The sequence below is a fragment of the Apteryx rowi genome, unplaced genomic scaffold, assembly GCF_003343035.1.
Source record: "Apteryx rowi isolate R43461 unplaced genomic scaffold, aptRow1 scaffold_152, whole genome shotgun sequence".
NCBI lineage: Eukaryota > Metazoa > Chordata > Aves > Apterygiformes > Apterygidae > Apteryx > Apteryx rowi.
In genome coordinates, this window is record NW_020447775.1 from 219907 (window position 1) to 247576 (window position 27670).

The 27670-nt window shown below is 43.6% G+C and overlaps 1 protein-coding gene and 1 long non-coding RNA gene across 8 annotated transcripts in view; one reads left to right on the forward strand and one right to left on the reverse strand.

Annotated features, from left to right (window-relative positions):
• On the forward strand, positions 1-27526 carry LOC112962685. Its single transcript, XR_003252378.1, has 5 exons — positions 1-337; positions 10476-10633; positions 10919-11046; positions 13328-13472; positions 22958-27526. It is a non-coding gene; the product is annotated as an uncharacterized LOC112962685 (long non-coding RNA).
• Positions 1-27670, reverse strand: part of TSPAN4 (tetraspanin 4) — a 282853-nt gene that overhangs the window by 9888 nt on the left and 245295 nt on the right. For all 7 annotated transcript variants that reach the window (XR_003252375.1, XM_026059072.1, XM_026059074.1 and 4 more), the window contains one exon: positions 5993-6094. Coding sequence is in view for 6 of the 7 variants with exons in the window: in XM_026059072.1 (XP_025914857.1) it covers positions 5993-6094 (102 nt within the window). In the remaining variant the exon portion in view is untranslated. The remainder of the gene's footprint in view (positions 1-5992; positions 6095-27670) is intronic.

A 27670-nucleotide genomic window follows, 5' to 3' on the forward strand; every position in this document is an offset into this window, starting at 1 on the left:
TAGCCAAATCCTTCAGAGGGATGAGGGGCTACTAGAAGAAAGGAGAATATTAAGGACAGAGGGAGAACTAAGAGGCTTTCCTTGTGAGATCTGAGAGAAACACTCTCTTTTTAAAATTTACAGACTTTCTGAGCAAGGATAACTGGGAGACAGTCCTGTACTTGGAGGATGGAAAAAGCACAGATCACATGGAAGAAAATACCTGCAACAAGCAGTTTGTTGGAGCCAGTTATTATTTCAGACTTTCTGTTCTTCCACAAAGGCTGATGTTTTGCCACGGCCAGAAAGCTAAGCTGCCTGATCGGCATAAAGCAATTGCAGACTTGATTTTTGGAAGGTAAGCTACAACCACATTCACTTTATGGGTCACATTTACAGTCCTGTATTGTTCCTTTCACTACTTAGCAATAAAATTAGACAAGACTGCCTAATTGCTTAATTCTGTCCCTAGTTTCAATGGGCAACAATAGGATAATGTTTTCAGAAACAATTACAGACTAATAGTACTTTTATTTTTATCGAGACTACCACACTTTAAAAGGGGATAATTTCAGAAGATGTTAGATACTGTCTTTTGAATAGCAGTACCTTTGAAGACACCTTGACTTGGACACCCCACAGCACTTGATTCTAGGGCTTGCAGCTGTGAAAAAGCATGCATGGGGAGATGAAACTGTGCCTGCCCACTCAAAGGAACACTGGTACTTATGCAATATGGTGATAGTTGGGTAGTAGTTCTGGGGGCACTGATAATAGTTGGGGAAGAGTTGCTCAAACAAGCAAAAAATTGTCAAAACACCTCTTGAGTATCTAAGCTGCTGTTGCTGAACGTTTCTAGGAATACTGATGAACCTCTCCTGTTTGCTTCACTTGTTTCACGTGGGAGGCTCTGGCTCCTGAAATGTCAAAACACACTTCTTTCTTTCCTCCTTTCTCTCCCATATTGATGGCCCCGGGGGGGTTGGCTGGGAAGCGCAGAGTCGGCTCGTGAGAGCTCTGGACGATTAGGGGCTGCTCAACGCAGCGATGCAGCCAGAGGTCGCGGGCTGAGGAGCGCTGCCCCAGCCAGGCAGCGTCACACAGCACGGAGCGCTCTGGGCTGTGTTTACGGAACGCAACGCTGCTGCCGGGCAGCTTTATTTTTGTGTTAACAAGCAATTGCTGCTCTGGCCTGGGATAGCTAGCGCTGGTAATTCATGCTGAACAAAATGTTCCTACCTTACTGCAGTGGAAGCATGCAGAAGAAGAGTTAAAACGTTATATGTATTTTACTGGCTACTCTAGTATTAAAGACTAAGTGGATAATATTTCTTTGCCAAATTCTTGCAAAAATCAGCCATGTTGGAATAGGGCTTATGAATAAAAATTAAACCCACAGATACTGAATCCCTGTCTCAGATGATAGGTTTTTTAGCAGTTACTGTTTTTCTGGTATCATGACTGTGAGGGACTTAGGGACATGGTGCCTTGTATATGTCTTTTTCCTCCATCACTCTGAAAAGTGGTGAATAAGATGATTTTAATTTAAAATCATATAATATTTAATGGATGGTTTGGATTACTTCAGCAGTAATCCAGAGTGTGTTTTAATCTAACATAGAATCAATGACGGGTGGAGGGGGATTGGGTCAAGTTTTGCTCTCAGTTACAGTGGTCTAAGTAGACATGAAAGGCATTATACAGCAATGAAAGTGAGCTGAAGCTGCTTGCTTTAGTGAAGCTAATGCTTTTTCTACAGCCCTCTCAAATTACTGACTGGTTAGTTAAAAGGAGAAGTATTCAAACATTGATCACAAAGATGCTGGTGATGAAGCAGCATTTTAAAAATTAATGCTCATTTCTCATTTCCTAATGGTTTCCACCTGTAACTTTAACCAGTCCTGGTTGTTAAGGAGTGGAACGCAGCTCAGTGCAACTTACAGCCTAAAGTATTAGAATTTTAGTCATGTTTAAAATTACTTTGTGTGCTTTTGTAGTCCCCAGGCACCACATGCAAAAGTCACCTGCTTGTGTGTCTGTTCCTTTTAAGGTTTGAAACTCCATTGAGAAAGACAGTGAGTTTGGAAAGATGAAGGTATTTAAAAAAAAAAAAAAGAATCAATAAGATATTCCAATTTGAAACAGCTCCCTGACCTAGAGGCTTAACTCTTCTGCCAGAGGAGTCTAATGCTTTCCCTCTAACATCCACTGCATATGTGCAGCTGAACCCAACTCCTTTATTGGTAGTCTGAAAATATCAGTCATGGACTAAAACTAGAACTTCCTCCCTAAACATGGAGCTGAGGGACCCTGCTGTTTTTCTGTGTTCCCAGTCATGAACTGCAGAATGATTTTCCCCTTTTTAACAGAAGCGTATGTGATTTCTCAAGGTACAAGGCTGCAAAGAAATAAGCCAAAAGAGGAGAAAGAACACAAAACCAGTGCCTGTTATCCTTTCTGCTTAATTATTCTCAGGTTCCCCCCTTCTAAAAGAAAAAAAGAATTTGATCATGTCTGTCAAAGGTGCTCAGGGCTTTCACACTTGAAGAAGAAGAGATTCAATCAATCACCACCATTCACAAGTGAATGCGTGCACTGGGTATCCATACTGCCCGTTGAAACTCCTCTCTAATTTGTGATCAAGCAGTCACACAAAAACCAAATGCCACCTGCTAAATACGCTTCTTTTTCTGGAAAACTGTTTTTTTCTGTCTTTAAGCAAAATAGAAGCCCTTATTCTGTTAGTTGCTATACACCGTCCTATTTAGTAAACTCACGATGGGGATGGTCTTTGTCTAAGTTAATGGCAGGAAGAAGGAAGACGTATGCCAGAGCTTAGCTCCCTGGTGTCTGCGCCTCATGCTTTAATCACAGTGCCATCCTTCTGCTCAAGCTCTGAATGACGTTTTTGCAAAGAAAAGGAGTGTGAATGCGGAGGGGATAAGGGAGGAGGAGGAGGAGGACTCATTAACACTGCTGCTACTGTCATGTTTTGCTTTGTGTTTTGGGTTGTTGTTTTCTTCTCTGAGGCTGCTGTTTTCCATCCATGTACAGACATGGCTCATTGCTCAACCAATGACTGATGTCTACTGGCTCCATTAAAAAAATCAGTGCTGAGACATTTGCCTATATGGCAGTGTGATTAGCTCTAATGGGGGGGTCTTTTGCCAGTAGTCTCTTAGGAGCCAGAATGAAAACAGCTGGGCTGGGACCTTCCTTTCTGGAAGTCCCCTGCATGTTCCTAATCCCCCTATCAGTGATTACACTCTACTGATTAGGGATGTAAGGGGTAACGATTATACTGAACACAAAAAAATAATACTTGGCATTTACATAGTGCTATTCAGCTGCACAGTGCTTTACATAATTAACCGTGCTGGGATTGCTTTCACTGCACCACTGCAATAGTCTACTGCTGAATAGTTTTGAAAGATACATGTGAAAACCAATTATGCAGAGCAGCAGAAATGTATCTGTGGGAGCTCTTTGCTGGTCCCCTCAGTGCCCAGCACTGGGACCACGCAGGTTTTAACACTGCAGTACTGTCAAGACAGCGCATGGTAATTTCACAGTTGTTATGTTAGAAAAAAAGAGTGATTTAACGTGATTGTACGTGGCTTGCAAGATAGCACTGTCCTATTAGCTTTTGTGGTCCTAAGAACTAGCTGAAGTTAGTTTGACCTGAAGCTTTTAAGACACTCATCAAATTGTAATAGGATGAAGGCCAGAGGGACCATTAATACCATCTAGCATGATCTGTAGCACTACACTGGCCACAGAATATCATCGAGTCCTGCCTCAAGCCCAAACCTGTGGCTGAACAAGATCATTTCCATTAGACAAACACCTTATCTTGACATGGGTGAAAGAGAATCTACCATCCTTCTATATCTGCATCTCACCATCAAAGATTTGTATCTTAAATTTCTAACTCTCGGATCACACTATGCTTTCTTTCCAAAAATTACAGAGCTCTTTTCTTTCAAAACCCTTTTCCCTTTCTGTCCTCTTTTTATGGGCTGTAATCACATCACTATTTCATCTTTTCCTGGTTAAGTAGAGATTTTAAATTTCTCATAAAAAGTAGATTCCAGAATCCTAATTATTCTTGTACATTGTTTCTGAACCAAGTCCAATTTGGGAACATCTTGAAAAAATGTGGATAGGTGAACTAGTCATACTAGTTACGTATCATAACACCTATTTCACAGAAGAAAAGCAGAAGCATGGATTTTGCATCCCACAAATCCTCCAAATAATGTTTTTCCCCCCATCTTTGACATATATTTTTAATACTTCTTGAGTTGTCACTGAAGCCTGATTAATATTTACTGCAAACATCTTAATATTAGTAAATTCTATTATATTTTGACTAAGCAGAGTTAATTGGTTTGGGGGAGTATAACTTGTAATACTTTTTCAAACAAGTAGTGATATTAAAATTTTAATCTACCTTTCACATGGCTCACTCTTGGGCTAGATCCGCAAAATATATTTGTCTTACAAGCCATTAATAGCTTCTCATGTTTGACTGTAGTATTGGGAAGAGAAAATATTAAAAAAGCATTGCAAAATGCCGTGACCTTTTAAAGTTAACAGGAGGCACCTTCCACGTGCAGTTGTTACAATGCAGGAATAGAGAGCTTATCAGCGTGTTTGCGGGACCTGAGCTGCATAAGTCTTTCACACACGGTGCTGTCACTGCCAGCCTACTGCACTCGGTACAGACAGTTCACGCAGCTCCAAAGATGCACCAGGGGTCTGGCAAGGCTAGTCTTTGATTCTGCTAGTCATCCTGAATTTTTAATTTCCCAGACCCTTCCTTGCAGCCTGCCTATCTGTACTGTACAGCAGAGTAGCTGTGAATCTCAGACGCTACCAAACTGAAAAATGCATAATTCAGGATTTCAACCCAAGTGGCAGTAGAGGAAAGAAAGAGTAAATGAGCAAGTTTCTCATACCAAAATGTGGTAGGTAGCCCATCCATCATCCTGAATAGCTCACATAGCCTTGGAAGCGTTGGGGTAGGTATCATCTTTGGCCAATTTAAGACAATGGAGACAAGACTAGAGCCCTGCAAGTCTGCACCATGCTGGTGCCTCTAGAGGAGACTCTCTGAGAAAGCTACACAAGATTTTTGAATGAAGCCAGGACAGTAACAGGGCTTCTTCCTAAAGCTGAAGAAAATTTGAAGGGACCCAGCACCTCTCCTCATTCAAGAAGCAGAGGAAATCAAATCAGAAAGCCCACACCTAAGAGAAACGATTGAGCTGAATGTGAAAGGAGAAGGATGGAAGTAATGAAGCTGGACTGCAATGGATGGTGCTTCCTCAGTGAGCCAGCCGAGGACAAAGGAGGGAGCCAGCTGTCGAGCTCAGCGTAACCCGTCCTTATGAGGCAAATACTCATACATGAGCAGAGCGTTATCAGAGATTCAGAAGGATGTCACAGTGGTGACAATGCAAAAAGCATTCCCAGCCCATCTGTGATGGAGGACAACAGAATTCTGCTGGGAAAAAYGCGCTGATGGTAGGAAGAGGTTGCAAACACCATGGCCAGTTTTCATTTTGACTACACTAGGGGAAACCAACAATAGCAACGAAAGGAGTCAGGACAGAAATGAAAAGGGTTTGAAGTGGTTCCTTGTTATTACACTATTRCTATTCACTCCAGCATAAGCTGTCTGGTTTCCTTTGACTTTAAAGAGAAGATAGATAGCTCCTTTTTTCCTCTCTGACCATCTCCTTCATTTTCAACAAGGCACAGAATTAATTGATCTTCAGGGGTCAACACAATATAAATATTTAAAAGAAATAAGTCATCCTCAGCAAAGGAGAAGCAAACAAAAAAAATATCACCATTTGTCACAAAAAGCTGATACTTTAGTTGCTAATGTGCTGATTGGGCAGGGGGAGGAGGTTGGCTTGGGATCTGGGGGTTTAATTAGATTCCCTGCAAGAATATAGTGTTACAGAGCCCAGAGGGTAAAGAGAAGAAAGAAGTTCAGACTTACATCTGTTTGAATGATGCTCCATGCATTAGTTAGGCCAATATTTCCATCTGTCCCATACAAATGAAGCCCTTTCTTCAGATCCCGCTGAGCATACTTGTCAATCTGAAACCACCAACAAAAGAAATGGCATTGAAAATAACCACAAAAACCACTCACAATTTGCTGAGTGCCACATTTCAGAGCCAAAGTGCAAAGGGTAGGGGAGATGAACGAAAGTCCTACACTGAAATGAATAAAAAGAAGTTAACTGCACACTTTTCCTAAAGCCATTCTCCATTAGAGCTGGTATCTGTGATAGACATCTGCATGTTGTAGAGAACGAGGAACTACTCTTCTGAGTTAATGTTCATGTTTTCCATTACAGACTGCCAGAAAAATCCTTCGCCCTCTCACTCACTTGACTACCAGCTACTGGATTCAGTTTAACTCATTTTTGCAAATGAGACGTATAACTGAAAATATTCATCTAGCCACAACACTTCCTTTTAGCTTAATATCTTTCTGTTATGAGCAAGTGGAGCTTCTTCTAGACGCTTCCTGTGGGATCAACAGCAGCATTCACATCGTATCGATGCTCTGAATCCTGCTCATTAAATTGGGCAGGGCACCCCACTCCTGACAGCAGGACGGACAGTGTAATATTGAAGCAGCAGGGAAAGAGCTATGCAAAATTCTGCACGGATGAATTGTAAGAATTTAGTTGCTAAATGGGGCTGCTCTTAAGTAAATGCATTTCTTTTGATTTTATAAAAGTACAACATTCTGCTTTAGAGGATATGCAACTGAAGCTGGTGCTTTGTAGCTGAGAGTCCCTCAGCTGGTCCCCAACAGGTAGCCTGCAAAATGATTGTGAGCCCCTCTCTCCCAGTCTAACTATACATGCACATTTCTACAGAATCAAGCAAACAACAAAATGGAAGAAATAATAAGTGGCTATTCACAGCTTAACTCAATTTTTCTGTTGCAAATGAAAAGCATTGAGTAGCACTGCTTAAACATGCCCATACATCCCCCCCCCCCCCCCCAGCACACACACATCGGGGGGGTTCTCAATGTTAGTTGTCTGATCTACAGCACAGGTATACCAAGAAGGGTGAGTGCATCTGTCCCTCTTCCTTCCAAATGGTCTGCTATAAACTGGACAGAAAAAATACAGTACCACTCTGAGATCTTTTTGCTGCAACTGTCAACAAGCAAAAATAAATTCACACCTTGCTTTGCTGGGACAGTGCAAGTTAATGCACRTCCTCTCCCATACCGGGCAAGAACCAGACCTGGTGTTGCTTAGGGCCTGCCCCTCCGATGCCAGCCACGCCAGCGAGGGGGGCTAGAACGGAGAGGTGTTAACCAACGCTAAGTTTGAGTTATCAGAGGGTGCACAGGTACTCTGCTTCTACTATACACTAGGATTTTCCATCTCTATTGCTCAGTCAGAAGTGTTTCATTTGCTCCTGGAAAAAAAAACGGATGCAAAGGCTTTCCCACAGTGTAAAAGAGGATTTCAGGACTGACTACAGCATAATTTTTACGGAGTAAATGTAGTTACTCCACAATATAACTCCACTACAAACCATGACCTAAAAGTTCATCACGTCCAAGAAATGCAGCGGGTTGTCCGTGGTCTCCTCCAGTACTCTGGCATCCCACCTAAAAGAAGTTTACCCCCAAACAAGACATTATATCAAGCTGAGCCACTGACAAAATACAGCCATGGGACAGTACAAGAAAGAAAGATGTACATTTGCCTCCCAGCACCTTAGCTGCCATGCAAGTGCGTTGCAGGGGCTGACTGTCTTGAACAGCAGGTGCTGTGCTCCCACCTGTAATTACCATGTAAGCAGCTTTTGATTTTATTCAGAGATTATACACACTTACTGCTACAGCAATTTGAGGAGAAAAACAAAGCTTAGAACTGTCATTAAATTTGGGATTAGGTGAGAAAATTACAGGCAATAAATGATAAATATATATGTTGGGGGGGGGGGATTCCTAGCATTCGTTTCAGAATTACAGAACAGGGTTTCAGCTTTGCCTTACCCTCGTTTCCCTGCGACTTGCCTGGACCTACTGGTGTCTAGAGCGGGACCCCCAATACGAACAGAAAGGCAGGGTCGCGCTGCCAGGCTGAGGCAGGCTCTGAAATTTAGTCATTGTCCTACGGAGGTAGTGAGGTGAATTAATTGCTGAAAAGCTGATTCTTAGTCAGAAAGAGAGAGCAGTGCAGAGGAACAGCATGGCTGAGGGGCAGGTGGGGACAGATATGTAGCTAGTAGACTTGTTCCCTTGAAGATAAAACAGAAAGGTCTATTTGGAATATTAATTTATCACACCTCAGGAAAAATCCCCCTGCAAATCAGAGAAAGTGCTACTACACATCAGCCCACACTTCATACCACCACCAATGAGGGAAAAGGGGACGAGGTCAAACGAGACAGCGCATTACTCTGATGCTAGCAGAATGATGCAAAATGCAAAGGTTGCCTCTCTCTAGTCAAATTCTGCTTTGCAGACTGTTTGATGCAGTCGCTCAGCCCGGTAATCCCTTTTACCGGGGCTCGCATGCTGCCCTGGTTAACATAATCCTCATGCCCTGCTTCAGGCAAATAATTTTTAATAACCTACAATCAGCGTTTATAAAGTACTTCAGTATCAGGAACAATGTTTGCTTAGTCCACACGTGCTTTAATGCGGCCTCAAGGGACTGCCCGAGCGTGCCGTCCTGCTCTTCCTTTTCACCTGCCGAAGATTCACTAACGCGCAGCTTGTCGCAGCAAACTGAAAGCCAGCGGTGGCTTCCTCACACCATTAACCAGTCTTCTCCACACAAAGAGCGCGAGAACTTGATCCTGTGAGCACAGCTGGTGACAGTCCCCATTTCGGAACTGGAGTGAACGGCACAACGCCGCTCCAGGTGACGGGCAGTGCGTGACCTGCTCCCTGGCCACTACGTCAAAAGCCAGTCCCTCAACACCAGCTCACGCACACTGTCTGACCTGTCACTATTTGTTGGTTTAAAAAGGAAGTGCCTGTTTGAATCTCGCTTAGAAGAGGCTCTAAACTTTTTACAAACCCACACTATCTGTGTGTCTTGTTTCCTTAGCTCTGTCTTATCTCTGTACAAGTCTATTGACTGGTTGCAAGTTAAAAAGAGGCAGACATATACAAGCTGTGAAACACTACCTTCGATTTCTTTACTTTTTTATTTCATGACCACCGGCTAGGGGAGCTATCTGGAAATCTCACAGTTTTATACATGCATACATACATATATGTGTATGTGTTACAGCTTTATATACACATGTATGTGTGTATATATATATATATATTATTTTTTGAGTGATTGTAAATGTAGTGTTTTACAGAGTTCTCCTTTATTATAGCTTCTAACTGATCTCCTAACTGAATGTGCTATAAAGGCACCAAAGGGCGCTAGTCTCTGAAGAGTCGCTGATTTTAAACCTCGTTTGCACAGAGCTACTCCTTATACCATTTAAACTCTTCCGCTTGCTTACGCTAGCGTCAAAAGGCGTTCAGCATTACTTGAAGCTTTGCACCCTGCCACGTCAGTACGGCTGTGCCATAACTCTTCTGCAGCTTGTCATTAAAATCCAGCTGCAGGTTGAATCCTGCCTGCCTTTTTCTCCCGACAACCCTTCTGCGTATGGTGGGGATCCAAAAATGAGGTAGCAGTTTTGACCTGCAAAAGTTCTTATGGAACCTGATGTACCCACAAGACACAGAAAAAATGCCAAGCCAAATTTAAAGACAACAACAAATTTGGTATGGTGAGAAAACAGATAAACTAACCACTCACCCTGACCCCGGGGTCCTAGAAGGAAGCTTGTGCAGGAGAGCCGAGACTGGCTTTCGGCGCCGGGAGGAAGGAGGAGCAGGCACCAGGCTTTGTTCTCCTGCCATTTGCGTCTGCAGCTGAGATACCACCACGAAATCCTGCACCATCTGTGTCTGTGCCTCCCCAGTTTCTAGCCAGCTACGTAGGGCCCTTTTAATTAATGTGTTTCCTTACATTAATTAATCAGGCTTGAGTCAGAAGGAGCCTTGCACTTTGTACAAGCACATAGCAGATATTAAACTAGACCACTTCTCTCAGTCAGGCTGTGAGGAGTTCAGTGTCTACATGCAGTCCAAGCACATTAGCCTCTGCTTGAAGGACCTGCCTACAAGGTTATATGGGATATTTTTTTCCTAATTGAAGTGCTGCTTGAAGCTCTAGACATATGATTCCTACTGGCTTTGACCAGAGAGGAGCAAGTAAAACTCAGCGCCTGTGCATGGAGCATAGCTGGCAAATGCGCCTCCGGGTCATTCTGTTTCTGCTAATCTAGATTTTGTTTCTTCCTCAAAATATTTTCAGAATAGCATGGATTTTTAAAGGCATCTTTATTCTAATTTAATTTTATCTTTGATTTAAATGAAAACACCCCCAACTGTCTCATTTTCTACCTTCCATTTGACTTTTCAGAAATGATCTTACTGAAAATGAAATGCTTTAACACAGTGATTCATCAAGGCTGCTGAAAAATGATCCCACCCAGCATCCACCAATCTGTCAGCTTCTCTTGTTTCTCTCTACGCTACCAGTCCTCAGCCAGGCAAAATGTCTATCACAAAACAGGGACCGTAAGTACTATATTAAATATTCTGCTATTTGAATCTGCTCCGTTCTCCCATACACAAGCCATGTCTTTCATAAAGCACAACTAGCTAGTGAGGGAACACAATGAAGCATAATAAAAACTCTCAGCAGGCAAACCATTACTCTGAATGAGATGCCTATTTTTAGTCATGTGCAATACCAGAGATTTCCTTGAAAGAAAGAATTTCTGAAAGGTTGGTCAGAAAGAATTTTCTATCAGTCTGGAACCAAAATAGAGAAAAATTCTCTTTCTCCTTGGTTTTCATCAGGCAACAGACCAGAGAAGTAAACTTCTCGCTGGCACCAGGTCTGTGTGAATTCTGGCTTCAGCTGCACGGGAGCCTTATTCATGTTTATCAACATCATCAGATTTCAGTGCTGTTTCTGCTAACATAAGGTGAGTATGTCCTGTTGCTTAGTGTGGAAAGCCACTGTAAAGCAGTGCCAGAGAACCTCTTCTTAGAGTAGGGTGCGCACATTACTAGCACTTTATCTAAGGTCAGATCCTGTTCCCGCTGAAATCAGTACAAATATTTTCTCATTGCCTTCCATCAGGCCCTAAATTACCTCTTAAATATTTCATTGCCCTGTTACTTTCTAAAAAACACAAACAACTCCAAAGTAGACAAGTCGCACACAGGGAGTGTTAGGCAATGAAAGAACTCCGTGTCTGAACTAGAGAAGAGGGAGCTGCAAGAGACACAACTGCAGCAGAGCTCAGGAAAAGTGGCCGGAAGCAGCTCATCAGAGATTGCGAACGGGCAGGGACCCGTCCCGCTCTCATCTGAATCACAGCAATGACAAAGCAGCCCTGAAAAGTCTTCCTTAAGCCTGTGTATAAAGTCAGGCCAGGTTAGGAAGTGGTTCCTTCTCAATCCGTATTCCCTTGTGACAGCTACTTAAACTGCAGCAATTTACATGTGGGGCTTGTTTGCCTGTCGGCTTTGTCCCCTCTTTGCTTCTGAAAGCAGGAGCCTCCAAGGAGAATCGGGGCTGGCCAACAAGCCCAGCCGTGGAAGCCAGCAGCCCTCAAAGGGCCAAGAGCTGACAGACACCACCTTGCCTCCCCCAGGAAAATAACTGAAGAATTACCRAGGCTGACATAAAAGCTATGTAACAGCAACAACAACAAAAACCCCACTTAGCACCGACACAAACATGCTGAAAGCACTATATAAACATTCTGCGCTGCAAAAACCCTGTGAGGCCCATAATTACTTCCATCTCTGCATTACAGATGGGGGCTTTCAGTAGCCTCCTCAGTTCCTGCGGATGGTTTGTCAGATCTCTCACTCTCTGTCTAAACAAAAGACTTTGGAGTTTATCCACTTAACTACTGGTGAGGCATGAAATGGGAGGCAAGTACTGGAGAAGCCCATTCCCGTACTTCTTGCTCCTGATGAGGAGGAGGAAGCACTTTGGAGCAGAACTTCTTTATAGGCAAACAAAGAAGGTGCATCTGTGCAGAACACAGGTGTTACCAATAATGACAGCATGTATGATACAGACTTGGACTGAACTGAAGCCATACCAATACTAAACAGCAAAAGTCCTTCCACTGTCCCAGCATGCTGAGAGGGAAGGTGGCTTTGCTGTGATCCTCTCTGGAAGAAGGGCCCAAAGGAGACTCTGGGGGAGATCTTTATTAGCTCCTTCTCATCTCGCCGCCAGCCTGAGCTTGTCAGTTATACTCTGGCATAGCCTTTAGGCAAAGGCCCCATAGAGGATGCCAGCAGCTTCTCCAGCTTTCTAACCTGCAGGTAAATAGAGACTTAATTTCAAGCCTCAGTGCTTCCCTACCACATCAGGAACAAAATATTCCACCCAGGCAGCCCACCAAAATGACTGAGATCCCAAACAGCAGTTATCAAACTGGACAAAGCCACTTGGCAGCGCTTCAATATAGGTAGGTAAATATTCCTGACCTTTCTGGTGATTGCTTCCCCTACCTGTCTGTCTCTCCACCACGGGAGGAGAAGCTGTAGAAATGACAGAATATCCAATAGTTTCCCACTGGGCAAAACTTTTAATTTAATGCCTTGATAATCATTCTCTACAAATAGCAGGCAGTGGGAAATTGAATGTAAACAGAAAGTGTCTAATCTATAAGGTCATTTGTGGGAGCCCTCTTGCCTGCTAGGAGGAGATGAGATTGATTGCACCAAGGTACGGCTTGTTTTAAATGAGATATCCCCAAGCCTCTCTACAAGTAAGAAGCTGAGAGCAGTACGCTGTCTCTTCACAACTGAAATCTTCCTTTCGCCGTCTGTCTATAAATAGAGCTCACGTAAAGTTTTGCTGTAAAGTCTACGGAGACATTGCATTAGTTTTGCTGATGTTTGGCTGTTGAGGGACAACTTGAGGCCATGCAGGTAAGGAATGACCCTTCAAGAAGTCACCAGCTTGCAGATAAGAGGAATTTGTCTCTTGGCAGGGCCAGCAGGGTTACACAGCGCTTCCAGGATGCTTTGCTCAGCTCTGTAGGATCCCCACTTCCTCCCCAAATGTAAAATAACTCCAGGACTTAACATTTTTGTAACGCTTCCTTAAACACAGCAAGCCATCTTCTTAGTTCACTTTTCCTAATTTGAGTGCAAAAACCTACATTAGAAATCAAATTTGGAGGGGATCTTCCAAACTTTTAACAAGTTTGCTGACATGCTTATTGGTTCTAACAGTTTCTCAGATACCAAGAGGGAAATCTACTGGCTCTGGCTCTGTAACTTTGAAGGAAGAACGGAGAAGGCAGGGACAGACGCTCACAGGAAATGATCTAGCAGTGGGAAGAAGAATGAACGGCTCTGCAGCATGCTGTCCGCTGAGGTAAGTCCTTTGACCTGTGCCACAGGCTTCCCAGGTAGTCTTGAAAAGTCACCTTCTCTCTTGTGATTCAGTTCCCTATTTGTAAAACTGGAATAACCTTACTTCACTCATGCAATGGAGTGCCCTAAAATTCCTATCGTCATTTGGAGGAAGTACTTGAATCCTGTAATAACCTGTACAGCATTCGGGACAAGCACTGCAGTTAGAGACCCCAGCTGGCACTGAGAGGGTTAACCCAAGCCTCCTCAGCAAGCAAAAGGAAGGACAGTGACACCTTACATTGGCCTGGAGGAGGGAGTTGGGAAACTGTAAGAGAGAGTCTCCCACCACCCCTTCTGACAAGAACCAAATAGCTATAATAGCTTTTACAATAAAAATCTAGTAGGAAAGTCAAAGGACTTGGGTTTTCAGATCAGACCTTTCTGGGTCCATGGCTGTGCTTGCAATTAATTGCTGGTTCAGTCACTGTCTCCTGCCCACAAGCACCTGCTTATGCTCAAAACCAGGCATCAAGGCACCGACCATGGCAGACAGCTGGGGTGGCAGCAAAGCAAGCCAGCCACTGAAACACTCCCAGAGGTACATTTTCCTTCTGCTAAAACACCAGTGAATCCCAACAACAGCATTAGTGGCGTTTTGTTTTTAAATAGAGATCACATGCTCTGCATAGGGGGATGCAGCCAGCATCTGGAAGTGGTAAAACAAGCAGGTTTTGCAGAGATCCCACTGCTCCCAGCTGTCCGGCACCACAGTCCATGTCTGCCTTGCAGTTTCCCTGCTTTTTTCTGCTGTCCGCACAGCCACGTGCACAGTTTGTGTACTTACAGGTTCACAAGCATGCAATGTTAGGATCCATCTCCCCACAGGAATAGACTTTGAGATGCCAAGTGATACAACACATCTGGATGACTAACTAGGGGAGCCAAAGATTTTCAGTCAAATAGAAATTCATCCCAATTATCACTGGGGGTGGTTAGAACTATGCTGAAAACTGCAATACCGCAGCCACTGAGCCCTTTCTCAAGGACTGGGAGACTGGAGACATTGCAAGCATGACAAGTCACTAAGTTATACACAACTCAAATATTTTCATCCAAGAGCAAATGCAATTATTTTTAGCAAACTCCACCCTATTTTGTTCAAAATGAGTCCCTTAAAGTCCAAGTGGGAGGCATTTTCTCATTGCTCCATATAAAGTGAATGTTTAGATCACTGTTGGTAGCAGGAGAGACGCTTTTCTTTAACTGGAGAGACCACTGTGATCTAAGCTGTTCTTCTGCACAGCAACAGCTGAGGAACTTGTGCATCAGGTCCCCAAGCTTGTTTAAATAAAGTACATCATAACTAGTTCAGAGATAAGGCCTCAAAATGTTAAGATGCTGCTATGCACATTCTTAGCATGCATACAGAATTAATCCAACAGCACAGCTGACTGCTTATTTAAGAGGATGTGAACATCCTAGATCCAGTCCTAGACCTCTAAAAAAAACCCCTCAAAACCCAAAACAACAACAACAAAACAGCTTGTTTCTTTTTACTGAACCTAGGAATAAAAATTTTGAACAGTAAAACTTGGCTTGCAGCTTCTGGTTTCTAAGCAGTTGTAAAGTTTCAGTGAACATGGGGATAGGGCTGGGTAAAAGTAAGCAGGTAAATCAAATCAAGTCCATGCACGAAAGGCTGATTACTAAGATATTAAATCAATTCCTGGGCATTTTCCATTTTGACTGACAAAAATCTATCAGCATGTGGGAGGCATTTCAAGTGTGTGAACACTAAAGTGTGCCTGTTTTTTTGAGAAATACATGGATTTATTAGTACAGCACTAAAGATCCATCTTATGCCGATTCCTTATAAGGAACATTTTGGTTATGTATAAGTAAACTCTTCTTCAGATTATGAAGCTGGCTGGGGAAAATGAGACTTAACATCTTCAGTAGCAGTGGTACCAGCACTGCTGGGTGCCATTGTTACAGATACCTTTCCTTTCCAGAATGCAACTGCCTCTGTAGCAGGCTTTCTCCATATACTTGCCCCAAAGATAACTGACACAGAAGAGCTGCTGTCCCCTTTCCCAGGTTACGTGTCCCACAGGCTGCTTTTCCCAGTAGTGCTCCTGTGTCCTGGTGCATCGGCCTGGTGTCCCGCGGATCTCACGACCTGTCCTTGAAGCCCCGTTTCCTGCCTGTGCCACCAGCGCTGCCCCCTTGCTCCAGCTGTCTTTCCCCAGACGTGGTCCCAGCTCCCGCCCTCTGCTCCCAGTGCTCGACCCTAAATCCCTCAGAGTAAATGATGATTTTGCCTTGATCTCTAGTGGCTACAGGATCTCACCTGTGCCAGGATGTAAAGACTCCTCTGAGCTGTGCTCCTGGGCCTATTCCATTTTAGTTTTAGTTCTCTCTCTTTGCTGTTGCTGCAGTGGGGCCAGTGTTGGAATCCCACGTACACAGCCTAGGGGAGCAGAAAAGGGAAATGCTCATTCTTGCAAAACCTGTGCTTATGTTGAGGATAATTCCAGGATACCTGTATTCAGCCTCTTTGTGAAAGATAACCACTTTCATTTGTCCTTAACAACCAACCATCAGTATAACCTCAGATAAGTAAATTGGGAAGGATGCTAATTAACATGATACATGCTGTTAAGCCTTTGTTTGCCAAGAGACATGAAAGGTGGCTTCCATTTGTGTTTCAAGTGCTAACAACCTGTTATCTCCATCTATGCAGACCAAATAAAAAATTGCAGAAGAAAAAATGCAACCACCTAGGGATGCATGTGTCAGTAGAGCTTGAGATCCAATTAGGTGCCACAAAGGCTTCAGGATGTGCAGGGGCAAATCAAAGCAGGGAAACAAGCCGCTTCCGTTGTAGGAACTAATGACCATTGTGTGATTATATATTAGGCAGAACAGTGACACTGAACACAGGATCCCTTTGCAGATGCTGTGAGCCAGAAAAGGGAGGGCCGGTAGCTTACTTGCAGAGATGAAAGACTTGGCCACTTGCCCACTAAGCCATTTGTTGCAGCCATCCCATGGGATTAACCTTCATTTTAATTATTTATGGTACTCATTTACTTCGTTTAAAGGTGAATGAAAGAGCTTTCCAAGCAAACCTACTGAAATACCAGGGGAGGGGGGATGGGAAAGGCAAACTGTACCTTCACTCCTATTAGATGAGCCAGTCCTACAATCCATGTAAACATGGACTAACTTCAAAATCAAGTAACTTAAGATCATTTTCTCTTAAATTCATACCTTTGGTGGGAAAATAGAAGCTAAAATACAGTATTTGTCCACCGCTGTAAGGGACGTAAGCTCCCCATAGTTAATCGCAGGCACTGGAATTGCCGCCTCTTGGTGGCAGACCTGATCTCAACACAATATTGTCAGATCCACTGGCAACTAGGAACAACCACAGCAAGCAACACAGCAAGTGGGAGAGAGGGCTGGTTAAATCATGTACTCGGTGGGAGAAATTGTCCTGATTCCTTAAAACAAGGGAAACTAAGGCCTGCTGATGAGTCACCTTTCTCTGTACTGGAACTAAAAGACCCATTTAAAAAAAATGGAAAAGAACCCACTGAAGGGTTAAGATGTGCTACTCTGCCTGGAGAACTTGTCTGGAGAGCCAGGCTTGCAGGGAGAATCTGTGGAAGGGCTTTGACGAAACTGAGTCTTCCTAGATCCAGGAAATGTTAATCCTTGGAGGAGAGCGAGATATGCACACAGCCTGCTTTATTATTCTTAAGATATGCTTTCTCTGAAATTAACTCATTTTAAATAAATAATGTTGAAAGGAGAATTATCATCGTCCTTGGAGGAGATGGAATAACAGGCCTAACGCCAAAGTCATGCTCGCTACAGCAAGCTGCATGCCTACCTTGGGATGCTCCCAGCATCCCATGGAAGTGGGCGATTGGCACACTCCACCGCAAGAGCGAGCGGCAACACGAATGGTAGATGTGGGGAAGGGCAGGCTTGGAGAGCCGGAGGGCTTTGGAGGAGCGCGGGGCTACTCTGCACACACTGAGCAGGACCATCTGAACAGCTGCCTGGCTTTATTTCGAACCACATGGGACAAGGTCTCAATATCCTAGCTAAACACCCAAGAAGGCAATTACTATCTCCATACCAAAATTTTCCTCCCTGGAAAATATGTTCTTCCAATCAAATCCAGATGCGTACACCCCAGAATCACAAGGTCATGGTACGAATCTGCCTGGCTCCACTAATATCAGTGGAGCTGCTCACGTTTCTAGCAACTTGGGATCAGCGACACAGTGCAGCCAGAGCCTTGAACATGTTTCCACTAGGGCATATGCAAGCTTGGAAACCATTCCCTCTCCAAAACAACATCTCTGACATCAACGGGAGTCTGACCTCCATCAGCAGCTGGAATTACTTTTCTTTTTTTTTTAAATCATCAAGTTGCTTTGCAGTGGAGAGATCGTAAACTGGTCTGTAAAACGCCTTCGGATGCTAGTAGATGACAGAAGCAACGTAAGCGAGTAACTTATTAAATGCCTCCCTTGTTTTAATGAAGGAAACAACCACAGCTCTTCACTTCACAGAAAACAGATTTTATCTTGAAGGGAATGATTTGGGACTCAGTCACTGCAAATGAATAAACTGTATGGAGATTGCTTTCATAATAACAAAACAAATAAACTGCCAGTTGCACTTACATGTCACAAGACGGGAGCTCCCAGCACCCACTGATGATGCCGGAAAAAAGCTGCGTTCCTCCTGGGAGGTCACACAGGCTGAGCGGGGAAGGGAGCACGCTGCTTTCCCCATACATTAAACAGAAAAACGACAGCATCTTCACGTAGGCGGGGAACTGGGGGCCTGCAATGTTTCCATACAGGACAACAGAACGATATATACCGTTTTTTCATACAAAAAGTGGCACTGTCTAAATAAACAGCAGGAACTCAGGTAAACGGCCACGGCACATGCTGCCATTAGGACGGGCCGGGGATGAGCCAACTCCATGAGTGACTGACTGCATCTCCCTGTCAATGGCGACGGGCAGCCGGGGCGTTCAGCATTTGTCCTGGCGGCAGGGTTCGGCCGGCTCTTCGCAGCTCCCGCAGAGCGGCAGGCTGCAGTTTGTTTCCATAATCTCCAAAGATATTGTGGAGTTTCTGGGTCTCATTCAAACACAGGGGAGGCCAAGGGGAAAGAGGTGCAATCCGGTACCGTGACCTTCCTACAACAAACAACTGCTACACAGAAAGAGGAAACAAACTGGCTAAAATGATGCTGTGCTTTGGTATTTTTAAAAAATACTTCTGTTCTTTTGTTAATGAATTTTAATGCTCAGAAGAACATTGCCAACCTGACTTTAGAGCCTGAAATCATCTATCTTAACAAAAAAAATACAGTCCCCATCAACAGTTATGCCAACTCTATTAAATAGTCCCGTTCCAAAGCCAAAGGAGCCGCCATCTAGGAAAGGAGGAGGGAAATTTGCAGAGCTGGTCCCTCTCCGCCTGCCTCCCTCGCAACAAGAGAACAAGGTCACATCTAAAAGCATAAAGAAAGCTGTCCACAATACTCCAGGCACAATCAAATCACTGCCGGCCACTACACCATCTCCGTCAGATGGCAATCACTTTTAATCAGTCTGAAGCACAAGCTGCATCTTAATCAGGATCCTTAAAGAGCGCATCTCCACTGGATCATTTCACCTTGAATTAATTGACTGCCAGTCACTTAGAGGTCATTGCCACATTTGTAAAGGTTAGTCTGGACAGTCCCCAAACATCCCTGATTTGCCTCTGAGATCAGACTAAAGTAATACTAGCTTGGCAGAAACATGTAGGTAGTGTCTGGAGCTGCCCATAAAAATGCGCAAATCGGCTGAAGCCTGTTGTCAATCGACCATAGCACGAACTCCCTGGTGAACGCAAGCCTACAGTACGGGTTGGGTCCTACTACAAACCCAGGCTGCTGATCCCTCTCCTTTCCTTCTCTTCCAAAAACCCCTCAAGCCCTAAAAGCCTCCTGTCAGGTAGGATAAAACCTTGTCTGTTTTTTTCTTTTCTTTTTTTGGTGGTAGCTTACACCTTCTCTGCATTATATGCAATTGACTTCACCGAACGTACAAACCTTCTAGAGGAGGATCTGTTGTTTCAAAGAGGTAGTGCCCGAGCCAGTGGCTAAAGCCCCGAAACAAACCTTTGCTGTGTGCAAGTGCTGCTTCTAGAAATGCTACCTGGCTGCCTCTGGCTTCTTTTGGATTTAATTGCTCATGCTTCTACCTTCTCATGTTTTTATATATATATATATATATATACACACACACATATATACACGCACACACATATATATACACACACACAGATATATAGAGATTTTTATATATATATATATATATATATATATATATATCCTCTTTCCTAATTAAGAAATTAACTTTTTCGCTAAGAGAGGGCTGCTCTTAAAGCTGGAAAGTGTCTTCTCCCTTTCTTCCCCCTTGGATTTTCTAGTGTCTAATAATAATGGTTGAACTCACACCGAGGCCTTTTTTTCCATGGTATATTCATTTGGGTCTCACCTTTGGGTGTTTTCACAAAACTTATCTGAACTTATTGCTTTTGGCACCTCTAAGTAGCTCAAATCTGACTGAAATTTACTATCAGGTTCAAGGTTTACAGAGGCAGAAGAAAAAGGAAAATCACTGCAGCCACACTGAATCAATTTTGAAAAGTAAATTTACAGATAAAGAACATCATTAAAAATAAGGGATTCATCCACTGGGGGTTTTAGTGGCTTCCTGACCCAATGTTATTCAATACTTTTCTCATTACCAGAGAAGGAAGTATAAAAATCACTGCTAATGACATTTTGCAGCGAACACACAAACTTGCTGAGCATTAAATGATCTACGGAGATCACCCGGCCTGCTTGGTTGCCTGGTGTCTTACCCAGCCAAGGACACCAACAGACATTCAGGAACCAAGAAGAGCGATCGCTCTGTAAGACGGGGAACCATATTCTGGAAAGCAGAAAATTGGCAAAAGGGCTGAGGAAATGGAGAGGAAGGTGCTCCGAGGGCAACATTTACATCCTAAAGGGGAGACACAGTCACAGGTACGTTCAGCATAAGCTGTGTAACGGGTGAGTCATATCATCATCGCTACGCTCCAGAGCCAATATCCATGTTTTCAGAAATATGTTGAAAATTTACAAAGATTTTCGAGAAGACCTACAAGAATAACTGAATTGGTGAGAAGAAAGCTTCACTTCACGTGACAGACACCACTCTTGGATAAACTAAACGGAATGGCAGGGTTAAAAAGCAGCCTGATTACGTCTTCAGGCACCTACATGGAGAAGCAATTCTCAGCAGTAGATAGCACTCTAATCTACCAGAAAAAGACATAATGAGAGCTAATGGTTACAAGTTTAAGCTAGACAAATAGAAGACAGAAACAAGGCATAACTGTGACTGTGAAACAAATAATCTTTGGAACAATTTATTGAGGAAGGAGGTGCAATCGATAACATCTTTAAATCCAGGCTCAAGAGTTTTGCAGAGTTACAACTCAGATGTAATTGGTTTAATGAAGAGAATACTGACTGAAATTCTGCGGTCCCTATATGACCTTAACATTTCACCTGGTGAAGAAATCTGTTAATCTTTCCAGAAGGTTGTGGGGTTTTCCTGGAGTAGGGACTTTGCTAGTCCCACCAGATTATGTCACCCTGCTCTGCACCTTGCGCTTCACTTGAAATCCATCCAGAAAGAAAAGGTGACATAAAACACGACAGTACTTAGCACATCCCATCTTGGAGACTCTGGCACTACCTCCTTTAACCAGGCCCTGGCTATGGTTGGGGCACAGATTCTCCTGCGTCACACTCTAAGCTCCCCAGACGAGGCCCCTATCTGCCAGCCTCCCTCCTCCTCCTCCAAGCAGTTGAGTCATTTGGGTTCCCTTAATCCAGTTTGTGGTAACAACACTGCCTCCATCTGCTGCAACTCCCCTGTCCCCCGGCACTTCCTGGGGACACCAAGGTCCGGCCAAGAGCAGCCACACTCTTGGTCCATCTGGTCTATCTCCATCCTACTCCCAACCAGCGTTCACAAACCCAGCGCATCTGGCTTAAATCCCAGCCTCTGCAGAGGGGGCTGCGCTGGACACGATGCACAGCAGCAAAGGCCGCTGCCAGTCTCGGACGCCGCGTTGTTAGCCACCGCCGTTCGCTGTCACTGCTCTAGTCTTGCAGCGTCTTTCATTTAAGAGGATCCTGCGCACTGCCCGGCCATTCAAAATCCCATTAACTTGGTACGTGAAAAACTTCCATCATCTGAAGTGCAACAATTATGGAAACACCGCGCTGGGGTCGGCTGCAGTGAGACCCTGCCTTTCCTGACCCGAAACACACGTTCAGTCAGATGTGACTGTGACGTGCAGTTTTTCATACTTAGTTCTAAACTTAATATAGATAGACTAGGATCGATAGCAATAAACTGTCTACGGGATTCTAAGATGTTTGGAGCTGGGACCACAGTTTTCCCTATGTCACGCTATAGGCCTAAAAGCAACAGAGGAGACTTCCAGGTTTTATCACAGTAAAAATAAAATACATAATGGCTCTTTTCACAAACACAAATGCAAAAGTGCCATTTTGGTGCCTTGTGAATTTTTTTTTTGAGGGTACTGAAAGACGGTGGGGAATTCATAACAATGTTTATAAACACCGAAAACGTAGCTTTTAGCAAGAATGAAAATTTATCTGAGACTTGTTCTGCTGTTTATTCATTATTCACCATTGACCACTCTCTTTTAACATGTTTCCTTCATTCTATCTTGGGAAGGAAAACCATCCTATTTGGCCAAGATGACAACCTGTACAATCTAAATATTAAGTAGCAAAGACTCAAAGAGAATAGTTTTCAAATAACCTGAGGAAAAAAACAAAAATCCGTAAAGCTATTCATTGAGCAGCATTAAAAAAAACTGGGATTAGTCTGTGAATGCGTATTGCCAACTTCTAAAAGTCACACAGTACCTGCACGGGGGGTTGTATAATAGTCCAGTTCCTGAATCCAGCAATTATAGTTGAGAATTTGGGCTTTTAAAAGAAAAAGTTCTATGATAAAATGTAGCCTCATGGATGATGCTAAAAGGTTTAAAATATTAAAAACCCAAATAAAAATAACTCAAAACTTAGGAGAAATAGCTGCATTTGTCATTCTGCCTCCCCATCAATGATATCTTGCATGATTTCTTGCAGCGAGTGCGGGCACCTTCTCAACTTTGGTAACGTGCCACAGCTCCACGGGCAGGCGCTAGGGCTACTTAGGCTGTTTATAATAGTTCAAAGCCTAAAACCCGAACCCGTACTGTGCACACAATGCCTTCACCCGAGGATCAAAAGGCACTCAGAACCACTAATGACCATTTACTTCTTACAGTATACCAGTAATATGTTTTTCCCATCAGCTCTTTGTTAAATCTCATTTTTCTGCAGAGCCTGGTCAGCTTGCAAAGAGGCAGCAGCTGTGTACGTACGTCCATGACCCGCAGAGACCTGCTATGCCGCGGCCGTCCCAGAGCCGCTGGGCTGCGCCACCCGCACGGGGAAGTCTCTGCTACACCAGCCCTCTCCCGTCTTTGGCTTGGCTGCTGGATAAAGCAGTAAGCACGGAAAATCCACCTAATCCATACCCAGGGAATAAACCGGAACAACACAAGGTGGCAGGGCTCAAGGGGAAACTAGAGACAGAAATGCTTACGCGGTTTAGTAGAGTCTCTTTATCTGTCATAATCTTTTGCAAAATAGAAAAGGATGCAAGAGTATCAGTTCTGTTTTTTTCCTACTGCTAAACTTCTTGACATAGCGTTGGTGAAATTTTTGCCAGCGCACCCRTGAAGCCAAGTAGAGCAGAAAGAAAAGGCAGTGGCTCCACTTACCTTTCTAATTAACACAGAAAACATCTAGGCTATGTAATCTCAGAAGATCCCAGCCAATCTAGTATCGCTTTGGGACATAAATGGGTGAAACACTCTTCTGCGTGTTGCCCAGATCAGTGGTCAGACTCCAAATCTGGGAGTCGCCAGGGAACCGGCGACGGTGAAACACGTTCAGCGTCCCTGGGAGCACTGCAGCATTGCTCCCCTCGGGGAAGAAACCCCCCAGCTCCGCAACGGCCCCGGGACAAAGCAGCAAAGCGGCAACAACAAGTCCGACAAGCGGCAAAACTCGGGAATCACCGAGCTAGCGTCTGGGGGATCGATAACATGAGTCGGGGCGCACCTGCAGGAAGAAAGGCTTTATGAAACGCTGGCTAAGCGGCCACTGCATGCATATATACTAAGTGCAGAACGCTAAAATGAAGAAGAGAGGCGACAGAGTCCTTGGTGCTGCCAACGGAGACACAGGCGCTTCAGAGCTCATTAGCGCCGCAGCTAAGATTTGCACAGCCGAAACGAAGAGGACCACAACAGCACCACAGAGAATCTTGAGACAGGGACCAGATCCCAAACGTTCAGGAAGGGCCGCATCCCCACAGACGGTTTGCACTCCTCAGTAACGATCCCTTTGCTAAGCTCACATCAGTCATAACAACCGACCTTTCAGCAAAATCCACCTGGCAGCCTATAAGACACGCATTCGGCCAAGAAACACAAGTGCTGCCAGCTGGAGGCTGAGTTATGAAGAACACTACACATCACCCACGAGGCAAAAGGGACTCTCTCATCACAGATGCAAACAATTTGTTGCTGGGTAAAGTCACCATAGATAATCTAATCCTGAAAACAGAGCTGAAACCATGCAAATCAAAAGCAACAGGCATTCAGGTTTTGCATAAAGCTGCTTTGCAGATGACAAATGACACTCAGCATACGCAGAGTAAATGAGCTTTGGCATCCTTAACTCAAAGGACCAACTCCAGTTTCAATTACCAGACCCATTGCACTCCATCCTCTGCGCAACATAAACCGAGCAGCAGAAATGCTGAGACTAGCCAGCCAGGGCTGAAATGTCTCCAGCCAGGATCGCTTATGCAGACACACGGGGGAAAAAATCATTCAACAAATCAGAAAAAAAATAGCTGCAAACTGTTAAAGCTGGAGATTCAGTGGATGACTGTATCAGCAAAACTATGTAAGGACTTAAAAAACACAAATTCTGAAATAATCAATATACACGTTAACGCTGAACAAGATGCACCAAAAGTTTGATGAAAAGAGGGATGGTATGCAAGGTCCTTTCAGTAAAAATTAATAGAGAGAGGGAGAAAATGTGTATTATCTATTTATGGCACATCTGAACAATGCATATCACACTCCCGCTTGTTTCGAGCTGTATTAGAAACCTTTTCAGTGTCAGCCTGGAAAATTTAGGCTCCCATCACCAGATGGGAGACTGACAGCGTTCAGAAACACACTGACTACCACTGTCAGCACGCAGCTCGGAGAATTTTACCAAATCTAAATAAAGTCTACAGGCACAAGTATTAAAGCATTGGAAGTACTTCCCAGTTTTCTGGTATGAAATAGTTAAAATCTCTGACCTTTGTCTCCTCCTGTCTCCTTGGATTTGGGGGAAATGAAAGAAGGTGGAGAATCAGTGCGGTAACTGTGGCTCTTCTGGTTATTTTATTCATGCTAGATATTCAGCCTGCTCAGGATTGCATTAGAAATTCTGAATTTAGGACAGGAAACTCTGTTATTTTCTCCCAGAACTAATTAAGTAAATGCTTATGCCCCAAGCAACAGCAGATTGCCCACACACACTTTTGAGGAAGAGGAGCCTCTTCCTCGTGGCATTGCAAAGCCCTATCAGGCAGGCAACAGTGGCCTTCAGAGGGGACAGCTTACACCCACCCAGAGCACTTGGGGTTGTTCTTTAGAAATATTACAGCAGAGAGCCTCCGTGTATCATTTTTGTCTGTGACAGACAAGACTGAGCAGCCTGATAAGGAGGGCACAAGACCGGGAACCGGGATTCAAAACCAGAAGTGTCCTATATCATTGCATCAGCAAGCCGGTAGCTTCCTGCACCTCCATCAAAGCCCAGGAAACCTGGATTAAAAGTGGGCCATCACTCACAACACCTAGCTGTAGGTGAGCCAAATTTTTCCTGTGGGAGTATGTTACCTATGCACAACACACCGAAAAAAAGAGTTACTGCAGCAAAAGGCAAACTGTGATTGCTTTGAAAAATAATAGTAATTCCCACAGAACCACCTCTGTTTTGACCTGATACATAATTTATGGCAGGAAGAAATGACACCCTTGAAATTACTTTGGCCTTGTAGTTTTTAACTGTCAGAGACAATTTCTTTGAAATCTAATTCATGATTTGCAGGCTTCATTAAGTCTTCGCAAGTAATTTTAAACTTAAATCACCATTGGCAAATCCATCATTTATTGATAGAAACATTAGGACTCTAATGGAGCATGATTCATGATGAAACAAGATAGGAGGGGATGAGGACAGAAAATGTGCTCCCTTTTTCCACAAAAGACCTTTTCGGCAGAAAAAAAATCAGGGAAAAAATTAGTTTTATTTCAACAGGCCATTTAAGAAGAGTTTCCAAAGTTGTTAAAGTAATCTTCTAAAACGTAGGTGTAGAGACACAAGCTAAACTTGAGAAAAAGCTTAAGTAGTAAGTTTGCTTATTACTTACAGAGCTATTGTGCAAGGATGGAGCGCAGTACAAGTCCATCCTCTGAAAGAGAGGGGAATAAACAGCAATACGCCAAAYGCCAAAGGAAGTAAAATACCGCAAAGGGGCCGAGATATTCATAGCAATTTAACCCCTCGCTCCGCTCAGTACTGTGATTCTGCTTGAGGACATGTTGAAGCAGGAGAAGGATGATGATTCTATTTTAATAGATTTTAAAGGATTTAGTATATAGTTACTCATGACTTTACCAGGCAGATGTTTCCAAACAAATGGCATCAAATACACCTCTCCGAGGAACACCGACCTGTATGGACCTGACACTAGCAAGAAAAATCTCCTTCATGGATTGTTGCTCCCTTCAGCGCAACCTGCTAGACAGTCAAGAATATAGTTCTTTTTAATCCCAGGCAGCCGCTTTATTTATCATATCTTATTTATCATACCATCATTCCCTCAATCCAGCAATTACAATCTCCGGCCACCTGTTTTGAACAGATGTGGTTAAAAAATATGTTCCATATATTAAGTGGCTCCAAAGTTACTCCCAGAGAAAACACTGATCCTAATGAGGTAGAAAACTCTGTTATCAGGGAAAGGTGTGTGCTGGGCCAGCCAAAGTGTGCAGGTGACTGACACCGGCCACGAGAGAGGATGAGAAAAAGGAGAAGGAAGCACAGCCCCCCGCAGCGCTCTCGTGTGATGCAGCAGCATGGAAAGCATCAGTATTTGGAGAGATGCAAGAGGAGAGGAATGCGCTCTGCACAGCATCACTGATGTCAGCGGGGTTATTTCGGGGTTTGCTCCCGCAGAGCTGATGAGACGACCGGCCCTTCTCTAAGGCAGGCTGCGCCTGTGTTAGAACCACCGCCCTGATCACTGTGAGCTGGGCAGCTATTTCTACGACTTGCTCATTTATTTTTTATATACGTACAATGAGTAAGAATATGTGAGAATAAGAATATTAAATAAGCTGAATGCAATGCATTTTAAATAAGCCTGATACTTCTTTTTTTAGATCTAAATTAAACGTAAAGCAAAGCATCTCTAGAATGCTTGTGGCTAAATTTACCACTGGGAACTTAATGGGTGTGCTAATGAAACATTTACATGCACCTGTTTTGGCCATCAAGAGAAAAAATTTGCACATCCAGTACATCCAGCTTTACACCCAACTTCTCATCTGCAATGTGATTGCCTGCTTAATATGTACAAATGAAAGGTTAAATGGGAAAAACTGAGAAAGCTCAGTCTGGATGCTCTTTTAAAAAACATTTTCAGACAGTGTTTACACCACCACATACTAGCTGAGATTTATAAAGATCTGCCATTCACATTTCAGCCATATTCCAATAAATGCCATTATAAAGTTTTCAGCCTGGTAATAAAAAAAAGCTATTAACATGTTTTCTTTGTGTTAATCAATTTAACATGGCGATTGTGATATTAGCACTACTTTACATTACTGCCTTCATCATTTCTCATTCTTACAATATATAAAATAAACAAAGGGGTTTTGGATTCCTTATAGATCCATTTTTATCTCAAAG